The sequence below is a fragment of the Solea solea genome, chromosome 16, assembly GCF_958295425.1.
Source record: "Solea solea chromosome 16, fSolSol10.1, whole genome shotgun sequence".
NCBI lineage: Eukaryota > Metazoa > Chordata > Actinopteri > Pleuronectiformes > Soleidae > Solea > Solea solea.
The window spans coordinates 26,115,995-26,134,207 of record NC_081149.1 but is presented as its reverse complement, the minus strand read 5'-3'; the positions used below and the strand labels follow the sequence as shown (position 1 = coordinate 26,134,207).

Genomic DNA, 18,213 nt, shown 5'->3' with positions numbered 1-18,213 from the left:
CCCACCTCACTGAACTGCCGACATCACTTCACACACACACACACTGCTGCTGTTAAAAAACTCGTTAAATAATCGTGCAATATTTTTCCGACTTCTTGCCTAACTATACAACTATATAACTATAGATCTGTTTTAAGATTCTATTGCTGTTTTTATACTTTTATACTAGTCAAATGTTTAGTCTAAGTTTATATATTCTGTACATTAGCTTAAATGTTATTCTATTCTAGTTTTTTTTGTTGTTAAATTCTATTTTTCTGATACTGTGTTTAGTTTATATACATTTTTTTTCTTGTTGTAGTGATTATGGGGAACGTGCAAATCAAGAATTTCATTGTGCAGTGACAGTCTGTCTTAACTGAACATATGACAATAAATATCTTCAATCTTGAATATTTAGATTGAACTATTTAATACATTTGTAAGTGAACAAATATTGTTGTAAATGTGCTAAAGAGAGACCTTTTCAAACATTGTTTGAAGCTAAATGTGACAAACGCAATATGAGAACAATCTTATTCAAATATCCAATATTGTGATATACTGTATGTCACAATATTAATCACATATATTTAACTGTCTGTCAAGCTTAAAGGTAAAGATGGTTGACATATAAATAATATCTGGATATAATATCATTTTCTATAGAAACTTGGCATCATCTTGTGTTGAGTGTGTGTAAACAGTGCATTTGCATTTTACTTGACTTGTGTGTACATGTGGTCATTGAATGCATTTTGTGTGAAAGCAATGAAAAGCGTTTGGACTTCTGCTCGTCGCTGCTCCTCATGTTCGTAAAGGACAGATTATACAGAGCGATGCTGCATCAGTGCTGGAGCCAGTTGTCTTTTCATTTGGAAGGTTGAGGGTTATGTTTCCAGGTCCGTTAATCTGCATGCCTCCATGTGTGAGTGAATGGTGTGAATGGGTGAATGTAAAGCAGCTTTGAGTGGTCATGAAGACTACAAGAGTGTTGTATACATGCAGAGACCATAAGACAGGAAGTTCTAATGAAACAATCCACTACATGAGACAACCATGGCGTTATGATCTGACATATCAACAAGGGATCAGCTGCAGATTCTTCTTTTACATCCTGGAGCTGAACTCAGTTCTCCTGACCAGAGACCTGCTCACCTCAGATACACAGCGACAACCTACACACACACACACACACACACACACGTATATATCAAGCATGAGTCCAAGGAAACAGTTAAATGTACAGAATGTGAAGTGTGTGTGTGTTACCTGACAGCGCCATAGCCAGACGCAGCTCCTCTTTTACAAGTTCAAGGACCTTAGTCACTCCCTGCTCCCCCTGCACACGCACGCACGCACACACACACACACACACACACGTGTTCACAGCTGTTAATAGTGCAGTAGTATATAGTCAGCTGATACATTAAAACCTACACTGGTAATTGTTCTGCGTGTGACGTGTGTGACGTGTGTCACGTGTGTGACGTGCAGCTGTGTGACGTGCAGCTGTGCGACGTGTGTGACGTGCAGCTGTGCGACGTGTGTGACGTGCAGCTGTGCGACGTGTGTGACGTGCAGCTGTGTCACGTGTGTCACGTGTGAGACATGTGTGACGTGTGTCACGTGTGTAACGTGTGTGACGTGTGTCACGTGCGTGACATGCAGCTGTGTCACGTGTGCGACGTGTGACATGTGTGACGTGTGTGATGTGTGTCACGTGTCACGTGTGACATGCAGCTGTGTGACGTGTGTGACGTGTGTGACGTGTGTGACATGCAGCTGTGTGACGTGTGTGACGTGTGTGACGTGCAGCTGTGTGACGTGTGTCACGTGTGTGACGTGTCACGTGTGTGACGTGTGTGACGTGTCACGTGTGTGACGTGTCACGTGTGTGACATGCAGCTGTGTGACGTGTGTGACGTGCAGCTGTGTGACGTGTGTGACGTGTGTGACATGCAGCTGTGTCACGTGTGCGACGTGTGTGACATGTGTGACGTGCAGCTGTGTGACGTGTGACGTGTGTGACGTGTCACGTGTGTGACATGCAGCTGTGTGAAGTGTGTGACGTGCAGCTGTGTGACGTGTGTGACGTGTCACGTGTGTGACATGCAGCTGTGTGACGTGTGTGACGTGTGTGACGTGCAGCTGTGTGACGTGTGTGACGTGTGTGACGTGTGTCACGTGCGTGACATGCAGCTGTGTCACGTGTGCGACGTGTGACATGTGTGACATGTGTGACGTGTGTGATGTGTGTCACGTGTCACGTGTGACATGCAGCTGTGTGACGTGTGTGACGTGTGTGACGTGCAGCTGTGTGACGTGTGTGACGTGTGTCACGTGTGTGACGTGTCACGTGTGTGACGTGTCACGTGTGTGACGTGTGTGACGTGTCACGTGTGTGACATGCAGCTGTGTGACGTGTGTGACGTGTGTCACGTGTGTGACGTGTGACGTGTGTGACGTGTCACGTGTGTGACATGCAGCTGTGTGACGTGTGTGACGTGTGTGACGTGTCACGTGTGTGACATGCAGCTGTGTGACGTGTGTGACGTGTGTGACGTGCAGCTGTGTGACGTGTGTGACGTGTGTGACGTGTGTCACGTGCGTGACATGCAGCTGTGTCACGTGTGCGACGTGTGACATGTGTGACATGTGTGACGTGTGTGATGTGTGTCACGTGTCACGTGTGACATGCAGCTGTGTGACGTGTGTGACGTGTGTGACGTGCAGCTGTGTGACGTGTGTGACGTGTGTCACGTGTGTGACGTGTCACGTGTGTGACGTGTGACGTGTGTGACGTGTCACGTGTGTGACATGCAGCTGTGTGACGTGTGTGACGTGCAGCTGTGTGACGTGTGTGACGTGCAGCTGTGTGACGTGTGTGACGTGCAGCTGTGTGACGTGTGTGACGTGTGTCACGTGTGTGACGTGTGTGACGTGTGTGACGTGTGTGACGTGTGTGACGTGTGTGACGTGCAGCTGTGTGACGTGTGTGACGTGCAGCTGTGTGACGTGTGTGACGTGTGTGACGTGTGTGACGTGTGTGACGTGTGTGACATGTGTGACGTGTGTGACGTGTGTGACGTGTGTGACGTGTGACATGTAATGTGTCACCTGACAGGAAAGGCCCCACAGCACCGGTCGGCCGATGAACACAGCCTTTGCTCCCAGAGCTAAGGCCTTGAGGACGTCTGTCCCCCGTCTCACTCCTCCGTCCATGTAGACTTCACATCGACCGTCCACTGCCTTCACCACCTCCTCCAGCACGTCCAGCTATGCACACGACACAAGTACAACTAGTTTTTCCTCAGAAGCAAATAACTCCTGTCATGTTATGTTTACTTTTCTTATTGAAGTCATTTTGATCATTAATAACTTTTTTTACACAAACTTAATAAACAAAAACGAAGCAGAGTCCATCACAGGAGCTGCTGGTCTACTGCTGCCTCCTGTGGTAAGTTTGTGTCACTTTGATAAACTTAACCCTAATGAAGGAAAATCACAAAACTACACAGAATGTTTTAGAACTTCAAGTTTTACTAGAAGAGATGAAACGTCAGTTTCCCAAGAGTGGAGAAATATCTTCATTCTTTTCTTTGTTACGTGTAATGTAAACAGTGTCCGCCATCTTTGCTAACAGTTATGCTAACAGGAAGTGTCACATTTATGAGATGAGTCTCTTATTAAGTGTCTAAATTCAGTTTTTACTGAGAGTGCAGTATGTCATACAAGTGCACTTTAAGGATGATTCAAACTATTCTCCAGATACTTTGTGATTCCATGTTCAACAATGACTTTGTAACAATATCACATTTCTGATGTTTCACAAAAAAAGATAAGACAAAACACCGTGGCAGGAACTCCGTCCAGTTGCCGCGCTCCGTGATTGGACACGAGGATTCCACTGACCCCGCGGTTCACGGCCTGGACAGCATCCTCACCTGGCCACACACACATCCATTAAAAGGGTTATACGTGGTCTGTATTTACACACATGACCACTGCTGCAGGTAGACCAGCGTAGGCCAGCGTAGGCCAGCGTAGACCAGCGTAGGCCAGCGTAGGCCAGCGTAGACCAGCGTAGGCCAGCGTAGACCAGTGTAGACCAGCGTAGGCCAGCGTAGGCTAGCGTAGACCAGCGTAGGCCAGCGTAGGCCAGCGTAGGCCAGCGTAGGCCAGCGTAGACCAGCGTAGACCAGTGTAGACCAGCGTAGGCTAGAGTAGGCCAGCGTAGACCAGCGTAGACCGCCCTAACACTGTCACCCTGACTGTTCTATGGAGCTGATTCCTCTCTCGTAAGCGGCTTTGGATAAAAGCGTCTGTTAAACGCTTAAACAGAAATGTAAATGATTGTGTTGACATTCTTAGCTTTGGAAGCTGCCGCTCCCCGTCTGTGGAATGCCCTTCCTGACCACCTCAGACCACCTCAGAGCTCCGGAGGATGCTTTTAAAAAAGAACTCAAAACATACCTTTTTAGAAAAGCATACGGCTAATTTATTTTTTTTATTATCTAGATTTGTTGTTCAAATGTAAAGTGCAATACAAATAAAATCTATTATTATTATTATTATTAGGAACACGACACCATCATTATTATTATTATTATTATTCCTCTATTATTATTATTATTATTAGGAACACGACACCATCATTATTATTATTATTATTATTCCTCTATTATTATTATTATTATTAGGAACACGACACCATCATTATTATTATTATTATTATTCCTCTATTATTATTATTATTATTAGGAACACGACACCATCATTATTATTATTATTATTATTCCTCTATTATTATTATTATTATTAGGAACACGACACCATCATTATTATTATTCCTCTATTATTATTATTATTATTAGGAACACGACACCATCATTATTATTATTATTATTATTCCTCTTGTGCAATCCTTTTGCTTGGCTTTACATGTGTTCAGTGTCATTAAAAACACTGAGTCTTTATGTCAAACACTGGTCAGAAATAGAATGTTTGGTTTCCGTGGCTGTTGTTAGCGTCGATCACAGGATCATTATGTACATTCTGTCACGTGATGGGACCAGAGGACGCAAGTCGCTGTATTTGAGGTCACGGGCATTTCACTGCTGTGGAAACGTCTGCAGAGAAGAAACCTCCTGTTAAAAAATTATGATCTTATTATTATTATTAAACTTTGAAGAACATCCTGAGAATAAAGGATTCATTTACTCATTTTAACAACTCTCCTCTTCTACAAAAACAGGTTTGAATATTACAACTTTATTCTAAAAGATTTTAGACCTGGATTTGGGGTTAGGGTTAGGCATCAAGTTGTGATATTTAAGGTAAGACATGATGAATATAATCAGTACCAGTGCTGTGTGTGTGTGTGTGTACCATTCAGTATTCCTTTGACAATCACAGGTAGATGTGTGTGTTTCTTCAGCCACGTGATGTCGTCCCAGCAGAGAGTGGGATCGATGGCTTTAGCCACATAAACAGCCAAACCACTGTCGTCGCCATAGTTTCCCTCAGAGAACGCCAGGGAGGCTGAAGTAAAGTTAGACATACTGCGCAGGCGCACAGAGAGACAGACACACACACACACAGAGACACACACAGTGTTGTCATCATGTTGGAGTAGATCATGCTGTAGGTGTGGTTGGCTTGTTACCTCAGGTGTGAGGGCAGTTTAAAACGGTTCCTCATGTCGTCCAGTCTCCTCCCTAAGTAGGGCGTGTCCACGGTAACAAAGATGGCCGTATAGCCCGCCTGTTCTGCCCGGCGCACCAGTGACAGCGTGAGCTCTCGGTCCTTGTAGATGTAGAGCTGCAGCCACAGCAGAGCGCCCCCTGCTGAGCTCGTCATCGCCGACATGACTTCCTCGATCGTGGACGTGGCCCAAGAGCTCAACATCATCCCTGTTCCCACTGCTCGGCATGCTGGGTACACACGTGGAAACACGTGGATCATTAACTCGTCCCGAAACAGCTGCTGGTACAGTGAGAACCGCCTCAGGGGGGCGCTAGAGAGCACAGACATCACAGACATCACAGAGCTTTGACTGCTCTGAGTTACTGTTGTAAACTGAACACGGGCTGTGGTTTAATGACTGTACTTAGAACACTAAGAGCTTATGGTTAAGGTTAGACAACTGGTTATGGTTAAGGTTAGGGATGACAGTCTTCATGAAGTGTGTGCGTGCGCGTACCTCTCGCTGTCGCTGTCTCTCCCTCTGGGTGAGCCATCCTCTGCATCGCTGTGGCAGCGACACACACAGGCATGCTGAGCCTGTGACCGAGCACAGAGACACTCACGTCCACTGTGGACACGTCCCTCAACACGCGAGGGAGAAGATGCCACCTGCGCGCGCCAGAACAGCAGTGGTTATGCTAATGCTAAAATCACACCGTTACTCAGTCAGAAAGCATCACGGTCACTGACTTTAAATAAATAAATGAATGAATAAACAAATGAATGAATAAATAAATAAATAAATAACAGAGTGACATTTGAACGATCATCTTTTATCTTTGAAGTGAATCTGATTTTCCACACTTTTTTTTGGTCAAAGTAAAAGTAAAGCTCATTCATTCACTTTAATACACTTGAATATATGAATTCACAAGAAATTGTGGGGCTGCAAAAATCCTTTGTGTTAAGAGGACGTGGCCGGCCACGCCCAGTGTCCTCGCTGTTCTGGTCCCAAACCCAGAAACGTTTCCGCTCAATCAAATCTAAACAAAAGGTTAAATGAATTGAGAGGCGAGAACCAAGCAGTAAACGTCATATTCACACTGTTCCCTTTCACCATCGCGTTCACAGCGCTGACGTCAGTTCCTGTTTTATTTTGAAAGGTCTCTCTCCTCTGGTTTCAGGGAACATTTCTGTACTTTTGTTTGTTACTTGTTTGAGTCTGAAATTGTGATTTTGTTTGTTTTGTTGTTGATGAAACGCTTCAGAAGACGTTCAGACCAAAGACAATAAGACCATCGCAAGTGGACCGGACCGGACCAGTGAAATAATAACCATAGAGCTACAAGAACTCCAAATGTCTTTCCTTAATTTTACATTTAATGAAGTATCTTTTTACAAATGTACCACTTACACGTCACACTGGATCTATAAAGACGTACAAATATAGTATTTTGTGAGATATTTACAAATTCATCTTGCAGGCCGGATCAGACGCTCTGGTGGTCCGGTTCTGGCTCGTGGGCCGTACGTTCGACACCCCTGGTGTGTGTGTGTGTGTGTGTACCTGTTGAAAGCAGCCACATTGTCAGTCAGAGTGTGTTGTTGGTCAGCTCCTGATCGGTAATAATCAAACACAGATTTAGGAAGAACTTTTCTGGCTTCGTCTTCAAAGTCCGACACACACACACACTCGCGCTGTCCTGACATGATTGTTCACTCACTCACTCACAAACACTGAGGGGGTCACTCTGTCACTCTGTCACAGCACAGGCTGAGAGGTGTAATCATTCATCTGCTGGAGGTCGTCGTCCAGCGTGACCTCGGATTTCTAATCATTACTTTGTGAATGTTTAACTCAGACTCAACTGTGCTGCCCAGAACTGCTTCAGTCCAGACCCGCTTCAGTCCAGACCTGCTTCAGTCCAGACCTGCTTCAGTCCAGACCCGCTTCAGTCCAGACATGCCTGAATGTCTTCGCTGGCCTGAGTTCAGCAAGATTAAGGGGCGATTATAGGATTCTCCTCGATGCCTGCAATGAATATATCAAAGACCTGGGACGGACGGACGGACAGACAGACAGACAGACAGACGGACGTGCGTTGAGTGACGTCCTTGTGCAAAGGTACCATGACGCTGTAGGGTCGAGGCACTCGGTGGTACTTTGCACTCAGTAATCACCTGTTTTTAACCATCATAATAATCTTGTGATGATCTCATTTATCACAGACAGGACGATGACATGCTTCCTCTCACACTCACACATTCATCATCATTTCAAACTCGAACCAAATAGGTTCAATGTGTTTACAATAAAGAGACAATGGGACAGTTTAAAGCCAAGTGCTTGGTTTAGGACGCGTCGTCAGTCATCACGCCATCACTAATGGGTGTGGTTAAGAATTTTAGTTTAAAAAAAACAAAAAAAAAAACAATCATAAAAGATTCATTAATAAACTTCAACACTTTTCAATCCCATGTTTATTTGGCATCCAACAAAATCCACTAAAAGCTTTAAGAATGAACATTTTGCACCTTCACCAAACAAAACAATAATTTCTCCCACTAAAAATGTAAAACTAGAAGGTCAGGATTAATAAAACGCAAGCATCAGGGTTTCGGGAGTGATTTTACACGAGGTGAGCGACGGACCGCGAGACGAGGCAAATCAACCAAAGCAAAAGTCTTTTCCTCAGCTGCGTCTACAGAGGAAGACACTAAAGAGTTTCACTGCACGACAGAACAACAAGAGTCACGCCTCCTCCTCCTCCTCCTCCTCCTCCTGCTCCTCCTGCTCCTCCTCCTCACAATTATCCAAAGTCTGCGTCATGGTTTCATCTGTGACATCACTTCCCTCTCCATCAACCAAAGAACAGTTTGATTCATTTCCACTTTAATTTCCTCTGATTCAAACATTCCCGCTCATCCGTGTCACTCGCTGACCAATCACACAGAATCACAGGCGCTGAGGAAGGAAAAAAAAAAAAAAAAAAAAAAAAGGGTTAAGAGAAAAGAGGTGTGGCTGTGAAACACCCCATCCATCTCCCCGGTGAAGACCCGCGTGCTTCAGAGGGGAAGCGCTCACGGCCTGCTTCACCCTGCTCATCCTGCAGGTGGAGTCTGATCGCCTCAGCAGGAAGCAGGGATGTTTATGGGTACAACTTGATAGTGAGCTATGCAGGTGAGGGGGGAAGGGATCTCCAAGTCAAGGGGGAGGAGGCCTTTGCCCTCCTTCCCCCCTCCCCACTCCACGCTGCTTTGCTCGATCAAACCCCTAAGAAAGGGAGGCGGGGCCCGCAGGCCCACTAAGCGTTGTGTTAGCCCGATCGCCGATGGTTAGGGGAGTGTGGATGCAGCGGAGCTGCGAAGTCGCTGCCCCAGTTTGGGTGCCCGGGAGTGTGGGAGGGCAGACTAAGCATCCGCTTCCCATTTGCTCCCCCCCAGTGTGGCCCGGTGCTGCTGTTCCGACACCCCAGACCCGCTGGACTCTGGTGGATCTCCAAGCCTTCGCTGGACCAAAGACATGAAGCAGGATAGTGTTCACACCCAGGCAGTCCAGCCCTCGTACAGCTGGGCCAGGTTGTCCATGTTAGTGGCCTCTTTGATGACAAAGTCCACCTGGAAGCAAACACACAAGCTCAGCCCACTTTCTCTCCCGTCACACATCTTACTGTCAAAGACCGTTGATAAAGAGTAAAGTGGGAGGGTTTCTGAGTGTAAAGTGGGAGGGATATGAGACACAGTTCCTCTGTGTCTCATATCAATGCTCATCACAATCCACTCATTGTCTGAGTGTGATTTATTTACTGTTTACATTCTCGGTCTCAATTGTTTGATTTGGAAAAACAAAGTTCAATACTTATACTTATACGTTACTACAACATTCATTTAGTTCAGTTTTCATACTAATTTTCTTGGTTATGATTAAGAGATTTTACTAGAGTATTTGCAAAATCATATTATGATACACTCACAGTGAGCATTTGACGCCCTCTAGTGGACGGAAACATCAATTGATTTTTTATCAAAATCCAAAAGAGTTGAATGTTTATTTGTAAAATCAGTAAAAAAATGATGAGTTAAAACAAACGGATACTTAGTGTCAAAAGCAACAGAATGCCCCCCCCCCCACACACACACACAGTGATATTTGGTGCATCATTAAAAACATTCATGTAGAACACTTTAGCACACTGTGCAGCTGGAAACCTGTTCAACTTAAACATCCTATAACTGCCATCAAACATTTTAAAGTAATTATCAAGTTGTCCAGCAGAGGGTGCTGTGGGGGCGGAGCTTGTGGCGTTATGTTGATTTGAGGTAACGGTTGTCAACTACAGCGTCTGAACAAGCACTTCTACAGTCTGAAGGAGATTTAAATTCATTTACAGGACACGCTCAGGCCATGGTTCTCAGACTGTGGTACGTGTACCACCAGTGGTACGTGTACCACCAGTGGTATACAAGCTTCCTCTGATGGAGGAAAATCAGAAATACTGTTCTACTGTGTGTAGAAAATCAAACAAAGAGTAAATTAAATAATAATAATAATAGTTTTACCAGTGTGTGAAGTGTATGTGAGGAAGAGGAAAAGCTCGGCCTGTTTACACCACTGTATTTGAACAGAAGGATGAGGCTGTGGTGGGCGTTACCTGCTCTGTGACACTCATCCTCCGGTTGGGATCAATGTCTCTTCCTTCCAGCTTGGCCTTCACTCTCTTCCACACACTGACGGCATACGAGTTCCTCTCCTGAACAGCTGTGACACACAGTGAGGGAGCCTCAGTATCATTCTCTCAGTCTACGCCTAAAATCCATAATAATAATAATAATAATACTAATGATAATAATAATAATGATAATAATAATAATGATGATAATGATAATAATAATAATGATGATAATAATAATAATGATAATGATGATAATAACAATAATGGTAATAATAATGATGATAATAATAATAATAATGCTAATAATGATAATAATAATAATAATAATAATGATAATAATAATAATTGAGTGAGATGAGAGCTGAATTAAACGATGACCCACATCATGTTATTTTTATGCTTAAAATAGGTTTGTGCAGCATCTCAGCTCAAAGTGGATGTTTATGTGTAGAGAGGACAAAAGTGACACAGGTGAACTCTGGGATTTCTCATGAGTTAGAATGATGACAAAATGCTCTGTATCTTCATGACTGATATAGACGAGGTCAGGCTGATAAAACTGCACATGCACTGAGCAAACATAACAACCTCTGAACACTGAAGCACATAATGGAGATAAGTCAACATTAGCTTGTATAATAATGAATAATGTTTACTTTGAATTATGATCTTCTATCATATATTTGTCGTTGTAAAATTTCAAATCTACGGTCTATGTTCAAGGGTGGGTCAGGAGAGCTGGGTCCAGTACCTCGTCCAGTTTTGGGGTCTCGTACGGCTCTCTTGGGGCTGGGGTTGAGGCCTCTGCTGTTCATCAGCAGGGTGCTGGGTGGGGTGTCAGTGGGCGTTCCAAGGTTACGCGGCAGAGCCTTGCGTGCATTCTGGGACATGGACTCAGGCTGGGTCTTCACCCCGCTGCACCTCACAGCTGAAGTCAAAGCACATGAGACACACACACACAGTTTAGAACCATCTCACAATTCAGTGCAGGGTTAGTGAGCTTCAGGTAAACCAGGTTAATATTCAGTGAGGGTTAGGACACACACACACACACACACACACACACACACACACACACACAGAGAGAGTGTACCTGAACGTCTAAAACAGTTCAGTCTTAGAAAGTTGACTTGACAAACTTGTGATTTAGAGCACAGATCACATTTGTTTGTATGGACATTGCTTTCATCACAGCACTAAACGTCCTTAATAAAGTACCTGGTGTTCTCTCTGCTGCTGCAGTGGCTGCAGTGGTGATTTATGGAAACTGAACCTTGCTGCTGATCTGAGTCACAAAGGCAGCTGTCGTGTCTGCACCAGGGTTCTAGTGACCGCTGTCATGTGAACTGGGCCGGCAAAAAAAATGTCACTGGCCAAAATGTCCGGTGGAAAAAAGTGTGAATACACATACTTTTACTGCTGTCCACACAGAGACAGCGTGTGTGTGTGTGTGTGTGTCTGAGTCTAGATGGATCTCACTGCGGCAGAATTGTCCTCGTAGTATTTAGGTTTATGACGTCACCGTGGTTGTGTAAAGTCACTGGATATTCACACGGAAACAGCATCAAACATAAATGAATAGTCAGAAAACGAGTGTTTCCTCTGTCATCATGTGGTCATGTGACCGATGAACGTGCAGCGTGATGCGGTGCCACCGACGACAGCACTGCACCTTACAAACGCTCACAATGACTTTTGGGGAAATCAACCGTGACTGCAGTGAAGCTGGGGAAGATCTTCACCGTCATTCCTGCCGAACAGATTCTCGCTCCAAAACCGGATCAAAACAGCCCAAAGAAGCCGCCTCACCGAGGAAGAGGAGGGTCACAGCCCAACACTGACATTAACGGAGAATCGTGACATTTGGATCGAGCCGTGTGTTTTCATAAGACGCACTTATTTCCCTCATTTTCAGCAGGAAATTCATTGTTTATTTCTCATTTAGTTTATAATAATTACATTTTTGCCAGTTTGTGGAATGTTTGTTTTCCAGCATTCAAGGAAAATGTGTTCGTTTCTTGTTACATGTGTCTATTTAAGAATACTGTATGGCCGGCATTTTGAAGTATTAATGTGAAAAATGTTTTCCAGCGTAAACTCTGGTCTGCACAAAGATTGTGTGAATGTGTGTGTGACGTCATACCTGCTGCAAAACTGGTCTGTGCTGCAGAAACTGGACTGGCACATTCAATTTCTCGGTCCGTCACCAGTGGAGAGGCAAAGCCCACCAGGCCATTATACACACTGTAGAGAAGCACACACACAATGAATGCATGGGTTAGACTTACAGTGAGACAGGACAGACTGTACAGGTGTGAATGGGCGTACCTCTGGCTCTGGGAGTGCAGCTCCTTCAGAGTCGCAGGAATCTCCTCCAGCAGTTCCAGCTGCTCGTGGTTGCGAGGCTGCCCGCTGGCCTGGACCACAGTGAATAAGACCAGCTGAATGTTGTCCTGCCACGCTTTATACTCCAGGAGGAACTGACGCACGCTGCCCTCATAAACCACCTCTTCACCATCTGCCAGTGCTGCCTCCTCATCCTGGACACCACAGTAGCACAGACACACGGATCAGCATGTACTTCACTAACTCACTTAATATAACAAATGATGATGATGATCAATGAGACAAGCTTTAAGACCAGATTAATGTCATAGTTAGGTCACGATTAATCGCATTAATGTCATAGTTAACTCACGATTAATCGCATTAATGTCATAGTTAACTCACGTTTAATCGCATTAATGTCATAGTTAACTCGCGATTAATCGCATTAATGTCACATTTGTATCTATTCTAAATGTCCCTTGATTTCTGTGTGTCCCATTATTTGTTCTCATTTTAATGTTCTTATCAACATAGAAAAGTGGATGTGCTTGCTTTATTGAGACAATATCTTTGGTGTTATTGCTCTTATTGTGAGAGCCGCACAATAATAAGAGAGGCTGTGTATCAGCTGCAGTGTGTGAATAAAGAGCCGCGGTTTAATGTGTTGTTGCCGTAGCGAGCTAATCCGAGCTAAAGGAGCTAGCGGTCTTCGGTGGTCTCCTCACTACGGTTGGTGGTCTGCCGGCTTGGTCGGTAACACTGCAGACATCATGACGTGGATGAAATGATCCAGGCTGCGTTGGAGACGGAGAAGCGCACAGCGCTCGCTCGGCATCCACTCAGAACAGAACGCTTGTGTTAACGCCGTTAGAAACGCGCTAATAACTGACAACACTAAAATCAACACATGGCCCAGCCCTAATAACTAGATTTAAGCACACACACAAAACAACAGCGTACCTTAGCCATGGCTCTCAACAGGTGTTTGACATCGGCCAGCTGCCGGTTGTGGTTGGAGAGAATGGTTTTAATGGAGTCAACCAGGAGCTGCAGTGTCTCTCCACAGGACTCCAGCTGCTGCTCTCGCTCCTCCTGAGTCCTCCGCTCAACGCTCAGCTCCTCCACCAGCTGCCTCTGGGCACAGCTCAGCCAATCAGGACTGCCGATGGGCAGGTCCAACAATGGGGTCTGTACAAAGAGATCCAAAGATAGATATAGAATTTAGAACCTGTAATAGCAGTGACATGCAACAACAAGCGTGATATCGTTCATCCTGGCTACTTAAACAGGACTTATTCACATGTCAAACGTAAAAGAAAGAAAACTGTACTAAACCAAACAAGCAGGACATGTTTGATTTAATTTAACTGAGCTGTCAAGAAGAGAATGTGAGCTACACTTGTTTTAATGTCATTCATTCAGAAATCTTTCAGAAAAACAAAGATCTTTTTAATGAAATGAATGAAAATCAGCTTCCATTGAAGCCCACGTATCTAAACCAGCAAAAGAAAAAAGAGTTAAAATCCTCCGTACTGTGACATGATAATTATTATTCCATAGCTTAAGCTTCTTAACATTTATGACACAGGGCTTTTGATGGAATTGTACTCATGTACAAATGTGATATAAAACATGAATAAGAGGAAACCCACCAGCCTGTGCAGTAGTTGCAGCTCCAGTGGAGAAACTGCGCTGCTAAACTGAGCAGCATAAGAGCAGGTTTGCTGGCAGCGCTTCAGCAGCTCAAACAGAGCTGCGTCCATGTTGAGGGCCTCGGGAGATCGAGTCCGAAGACCTTCAAAGTTCAGGATGGTGGAACACAAGAAGGTGACCTAAAAAAAGGCAACAGAGGTTTTTAAAAAGCTGATAAAAAACAGACAAACAAACAAACAAACAAACATGCATGGTCTTGCATCTGCATTGTGAAATGATTCTACATGCATTCACTCCTGGGTCAAATAACTGTAATACAGGACTCTGGCATCTACAGGCAGTAATGTAAAGGTGCTAATTTCACCATCCACTGCTTCATTTTGGCAGTGTAGGTGCAAAGTCTGTCAGCCAGTGATGCAGAGATGTCTCTCCTCTGTACCTCTGCTCCACCACACAAACTGTGTTTGGCATGTTTGAGATTCTGAACATGAGTCGCCTCAGGAAAACAAACCAGAGACTAACTGAGACAAATGGACGCTACTGTACGTTACCTGGCTGGTACGCTGATTCTCTCTTGCCACCATATTACGTTTCTCCCTGATGGTCATCTCAAAGTCCTGCAGAACTGGGGCCAGTGCTGGGTTAGCTCCTCCAGCCCACTTCAGACGCTGCTCGATGCTAGCCTCCAGAGACGCTAGCTTCTCCTGAAGACACCAGCCAGTCACACAGGACAAGTACGGGTGTGAATTTGCAATGAATTTGAAATCAATAGAAACAGTGGTTCTTTAGTCAAAAGTAAACATGTATTGGTTGTAAACTCAAAACCAAAAAGACAAAAACAGGGCTCCCAGAACGCTAGTTCCAGGTGAACAAAAAGCTGCTTTAGCAGATTCACTTATACGTGTTCTTGTGTGTATGGTGGTGTCTGAGTGATGAATGAGTCACATGACAGTGTTTTACTGACCTGTATGGAAACAATTGCTCCCTCGTCCTGACTCAGCTTGTACAGCTTCTTCTTCATATTGCTGAGGATGATGGAGCGAGGAGGGATGCTCACACTGACGGGCTGATTATTGGGACTCAGAACATCCTCGTGCTGCCACTAAAAGTACAAACAAGAGCTGTTGGTGATAGAGCTAATAGATTCAGTCAATGACCCAACTTCAAAGTATCTCACACGTCCATCATGTTGTATTCAGTGACTTAAGAGCCAGTGGGATGAAAACCTTAAACCTATTTTTCCTTAACATAATGTGTCAAGAAACTGGAGTCAACAATGTCTCATGACATGCAGCAATAACAGTTTCTTGAAATACGTCCTATTTTGTCTCAATGTAATCAAGTGTTTGAGACTTTTCATTAACTGTAATCAAGTGTTTGAGACTTTTCATTAACTGTAATCAAGTGTTTGAGACTTTTCATTAACTGTAATCAAGTGTTTGAGACTTTTCATTAACTGTAATCAAGTGTTTGAGACTTTTCATTAACTGTAATCAAGTGTTTGAGACTTTTCATTAACTGTAATCAAGTGTTTGAGACTTTTCATTAACTGTAATCAAGTGTTTGAGACTTTTCATTAACTGTAATCAAGTGTTTGAGACTTTTCATTAACTGTAATCAAGTGTTTGAGACTTTTCATTAACTGTAATCAAGTGTTTGAGACTTTTCATTAACTGTAATCAAGTGTTTGAGACTTTTCATTAACTGTAATCAAGTGTTTGAGACTTTTCATTAACTGTAATCAAGTGTTTCAGACTTTTCATTAACTGTAATCAAGTGTTTCAGACTTTTCATTAACACTGTAATCAAGTGTTTGAGACTTTTCATTAACTGTAATCAAGTGTTTCAGACTTTTCATTAACTGTAATCAAGTGTTTCAGACTTTTCATTAACTGTAATCAAGTGTTTCAGACTTTTCATTAACTGTAATCAAGTGTTTGAGACTTTTCATTAACTGTAATCAAGTGTTTGAGACTTTTCATTAACTGTAATCAAGTGTTTGAGACTTTTCATTAACTGTAATCAAGTGTTTCAGACTTTTCATTAACTGTAATCAAGTGTTTCAGACTTTTCATTAACTGTAATCAAGTGTTTCAGACTTTTCATTAACTGTAATCAAGTGTTTCAGACTTTTCATTAACTGTAATCAAGTGTTTGAGACTTTTCATTAACTGTAATCAAGTGTTTGAGACTTTTCATTAACTGTAATCAAGTGTTTGAGACTTTTCATTAACTGTAATCAAGTGTTTGAGACTTTTCATTAACTGTAATCAAGTGTTTCAGACTTTTCATTAACTGTAATCAAGTGTTTGAGACTTTTCATTAACTGTAATCAAGTGTTTCAGACTTTTCATTAACTGTAATCAAGTGTTTCAGACTTTTCATTAACTGTAATCAAGTGTTTCAGACTTTTCATTAACACTGTAATCAAGTGTTTGAGACTTTTCATTAACTGTAATCAAGTGTTTGAGACTTTTCATTAACTGTAATCAAGTGTTTGAGACTTTTCATTAACTGTAATCAAGTGTTTGAGACTTTTCATTAACTGTAATCAAGTGTTTCAGACTTTTCATTAACTGTAATCAAGTGTTTGAGACTTTTCATTAACTGTAATAAAGTGTTTGAGACTTTTCATTAACTGTAATCAAGTGTTTGAGACTTTTCATTAACACTGTAATCAAGTGTTTCAGACTTTTCATTAACTGTAATCAAGTGTTTCAGACTTTTCATTAACACTGTAATCAAGTGTTTCAGACTTTTCATTAACTGTAATCAAGTGTTTGAGACTTTTCATTAACTGTAATCAAGTGTTTCAGACTTTTCATTAACTGTAATCAAGTGTTTCAGACTTTTCATTAACTGTAATCAAGTGTTTGAGACTTTTCATTAACTGTAATCAAGTGTTTGAGACTTTTCATTAACTGTAATCAAGTGTTTGAGACTTTTCATTAACTGTAATCAAGTGTTTGAGACTTTTCATTAACTGTAATCAAGTGTTTGAGACTTTTCATTAACTGTAATCAAGTGTTTGAGACTTTTCATTAACTGTAATCAAGTGTTTGAGACTTTTCATTAACTGTAATCAAGTGTTTGAGACTTTTCATTAACTGTAATCAAGTGTTTCACGGTCCACAGACTTTTCATTAACAGTCTGGCCGGTGAGTTCTATGCAGCGAAGAAACCTGACACTGAAAAATCAGTAACGACTGAAACGATGAATCTGTTACCAAAATAGATGGCTCATTTTAGTAACAGATGAATTATAGTCGAGCTGGAACTAACAATTATTTCATAATCGATGAATCTGTCGATTATTTTCCCGGTGAATGGTTTGGTCCATAAAATCTCAGAAAACCTTAAAAAATTATGATGTTCTCAAATGTCTTGTTTTGTCCACAAACCAAAGTGATTCAATTTGAAAGATTTCTTTGAGAAAATATTCACATTTAAGAAACTTAAACAATTAGAAATCTCGTTTTAATCATGAAAAAAGATTCAAAACGATTAATCGATTATCAAAATAGCTGTCGATTAATTTAGTAATCCATTAATAATGGATGAATTGTTTCAGCTCTAAATTAAAGCAGGAGGATGACTGAAATCACAGTGTCACGTTAGGGTTTGTTGAGTGACAGAGTGAATCCTTGCACTACCCTGCGTCTACCTGGAACATGGCCATGTGCAGCTGGCTCCTCTGGGAACTGGCCTTAGCAGTATCCAGGATGGCGTCCAGTCTCCTCAGCAGGTCCAGTTTCTTCCAGGCTGTGTCGTAGGAGGAGGCCAGCACCGTGGCTCTGTTCAGCAGCAGCTGAGAGACCCGGCCTGACGACAGGCTCTGCTCTACTGACTTCTTACAGAGCTCGTCCAGGGACACCTTCAGAGACGGGACAGG

The 18,213-nt window shown here is 42.9% G+C and overlaps 2 protein-coding genes across 2 annotated transcripts in view; both read right to left on the bottom strand.

Moving 5' to 3' along the window:
• Positions 1 to 395: 395 nt before the first annotated feature.
• Positions 396 to 7,428, bottom strand: hao1 (hydroxyacid oxidase (glycolate oxidase) 1). Its single transcript, XM_058652808.1, has 8 exons — positions 7,235 to 7,428; positions 6,185 to 6,336; positions 5,648 to 5,915; positions 5,371 to 5,543; positions 3,835 to 3,926; positions 3,100 to 3,258; positions 1,252 to 1,321; positions 396 to 1,157 (listed from the first exon to the last, which is right to left on the bottom strand). The coding sequence occupies exons 1-8, from the start codon at positions 7,375 to 7,377 to the stop codon at positions 1,090 to 1,092; spliced, it is 1,125 nt and encodes a 374-aa protein (XP_058508791.1). The 5' UTR covers positions 7,378 to 7,428; the 3' UTR covers positions 396 to 1,089.
• Positions 7,429 to 8,130: 702 nt separating this feature from the next.
• smg1 (SMG1 nonsense mediated mRNA decay associated PI3K related kinase) overlaps positions 8,131 to 18,213 on the bottom strand; it is a 51,251-nt gene continuing 41,168 nt past the window's right edge. The window contains exons 55-64 of the mRNA XM_058652800.1: positions 17,986 to 18,195; positions 15,286 to 15,423; positions 14,873 to 15,025; positions 14,321 to 14,500; positions 13,629 to 13,856; positions 12,669 to 12,880; positions 12,484 to 12,584; positions 11,092 to 11,268; positions 10,320 to 10,426; positions 8,131 to 9,285 (exon numbers count right to left, since the gene is read on the bottom strand). Of these exons, the coding sequence (XP_058508783.1) occupies positions 9,208 to 9,285; positions 10,320 to 10,426; positions 11,092 to 11,268; positions 12,484 to 12,584; positions 12,669 to 12,880; positions 13,629 to 13,856; positions 14,321 to 14,500; positions 14,873 to 15,025; positions 15,286 to 15,423; positions 17,986 to 18,195 (1,584 nt within the window). The 3' untranslated portion in view covers positions 8,131 to 9,207. The remainder of the gene's footprint in view (positions 9,286 to 10,319; positions 10,427 to 11,091; positions 11,269 to 12,483; positions 12,585 to 12,668; positions 12,881 to 13,628; positions 13,857 to 14,320; positions 14,501 to 14,872; positions 15,026 to 15,285; positions 15,424 to 17,985; positions 18,196 to 18,213) is intronic.

Coding starts and splice junctions, on each gene's coding strand:
- hao1 (XM_058652808.1), bottom strand. CDS start 7,377: ATGTCAGGACAGCGCGAGTGTGTGTGTGTGTCGGACTTTGAAGACGAA. Junction 3,927..5,370: donor TGTCAAAGGAATACTGAATG/GTACACACACAC, acceptor GTGTGTGGCCAG/GTGAGGATGCTGTCCAGGCC. Junction 3,259..3,834: donor TGGACGGAGTTCCTGCCACG/GTGTTTTGTCTT, acceptor TCGTGTGCATAG/CTGGACGTGCTGGAGGAGGT.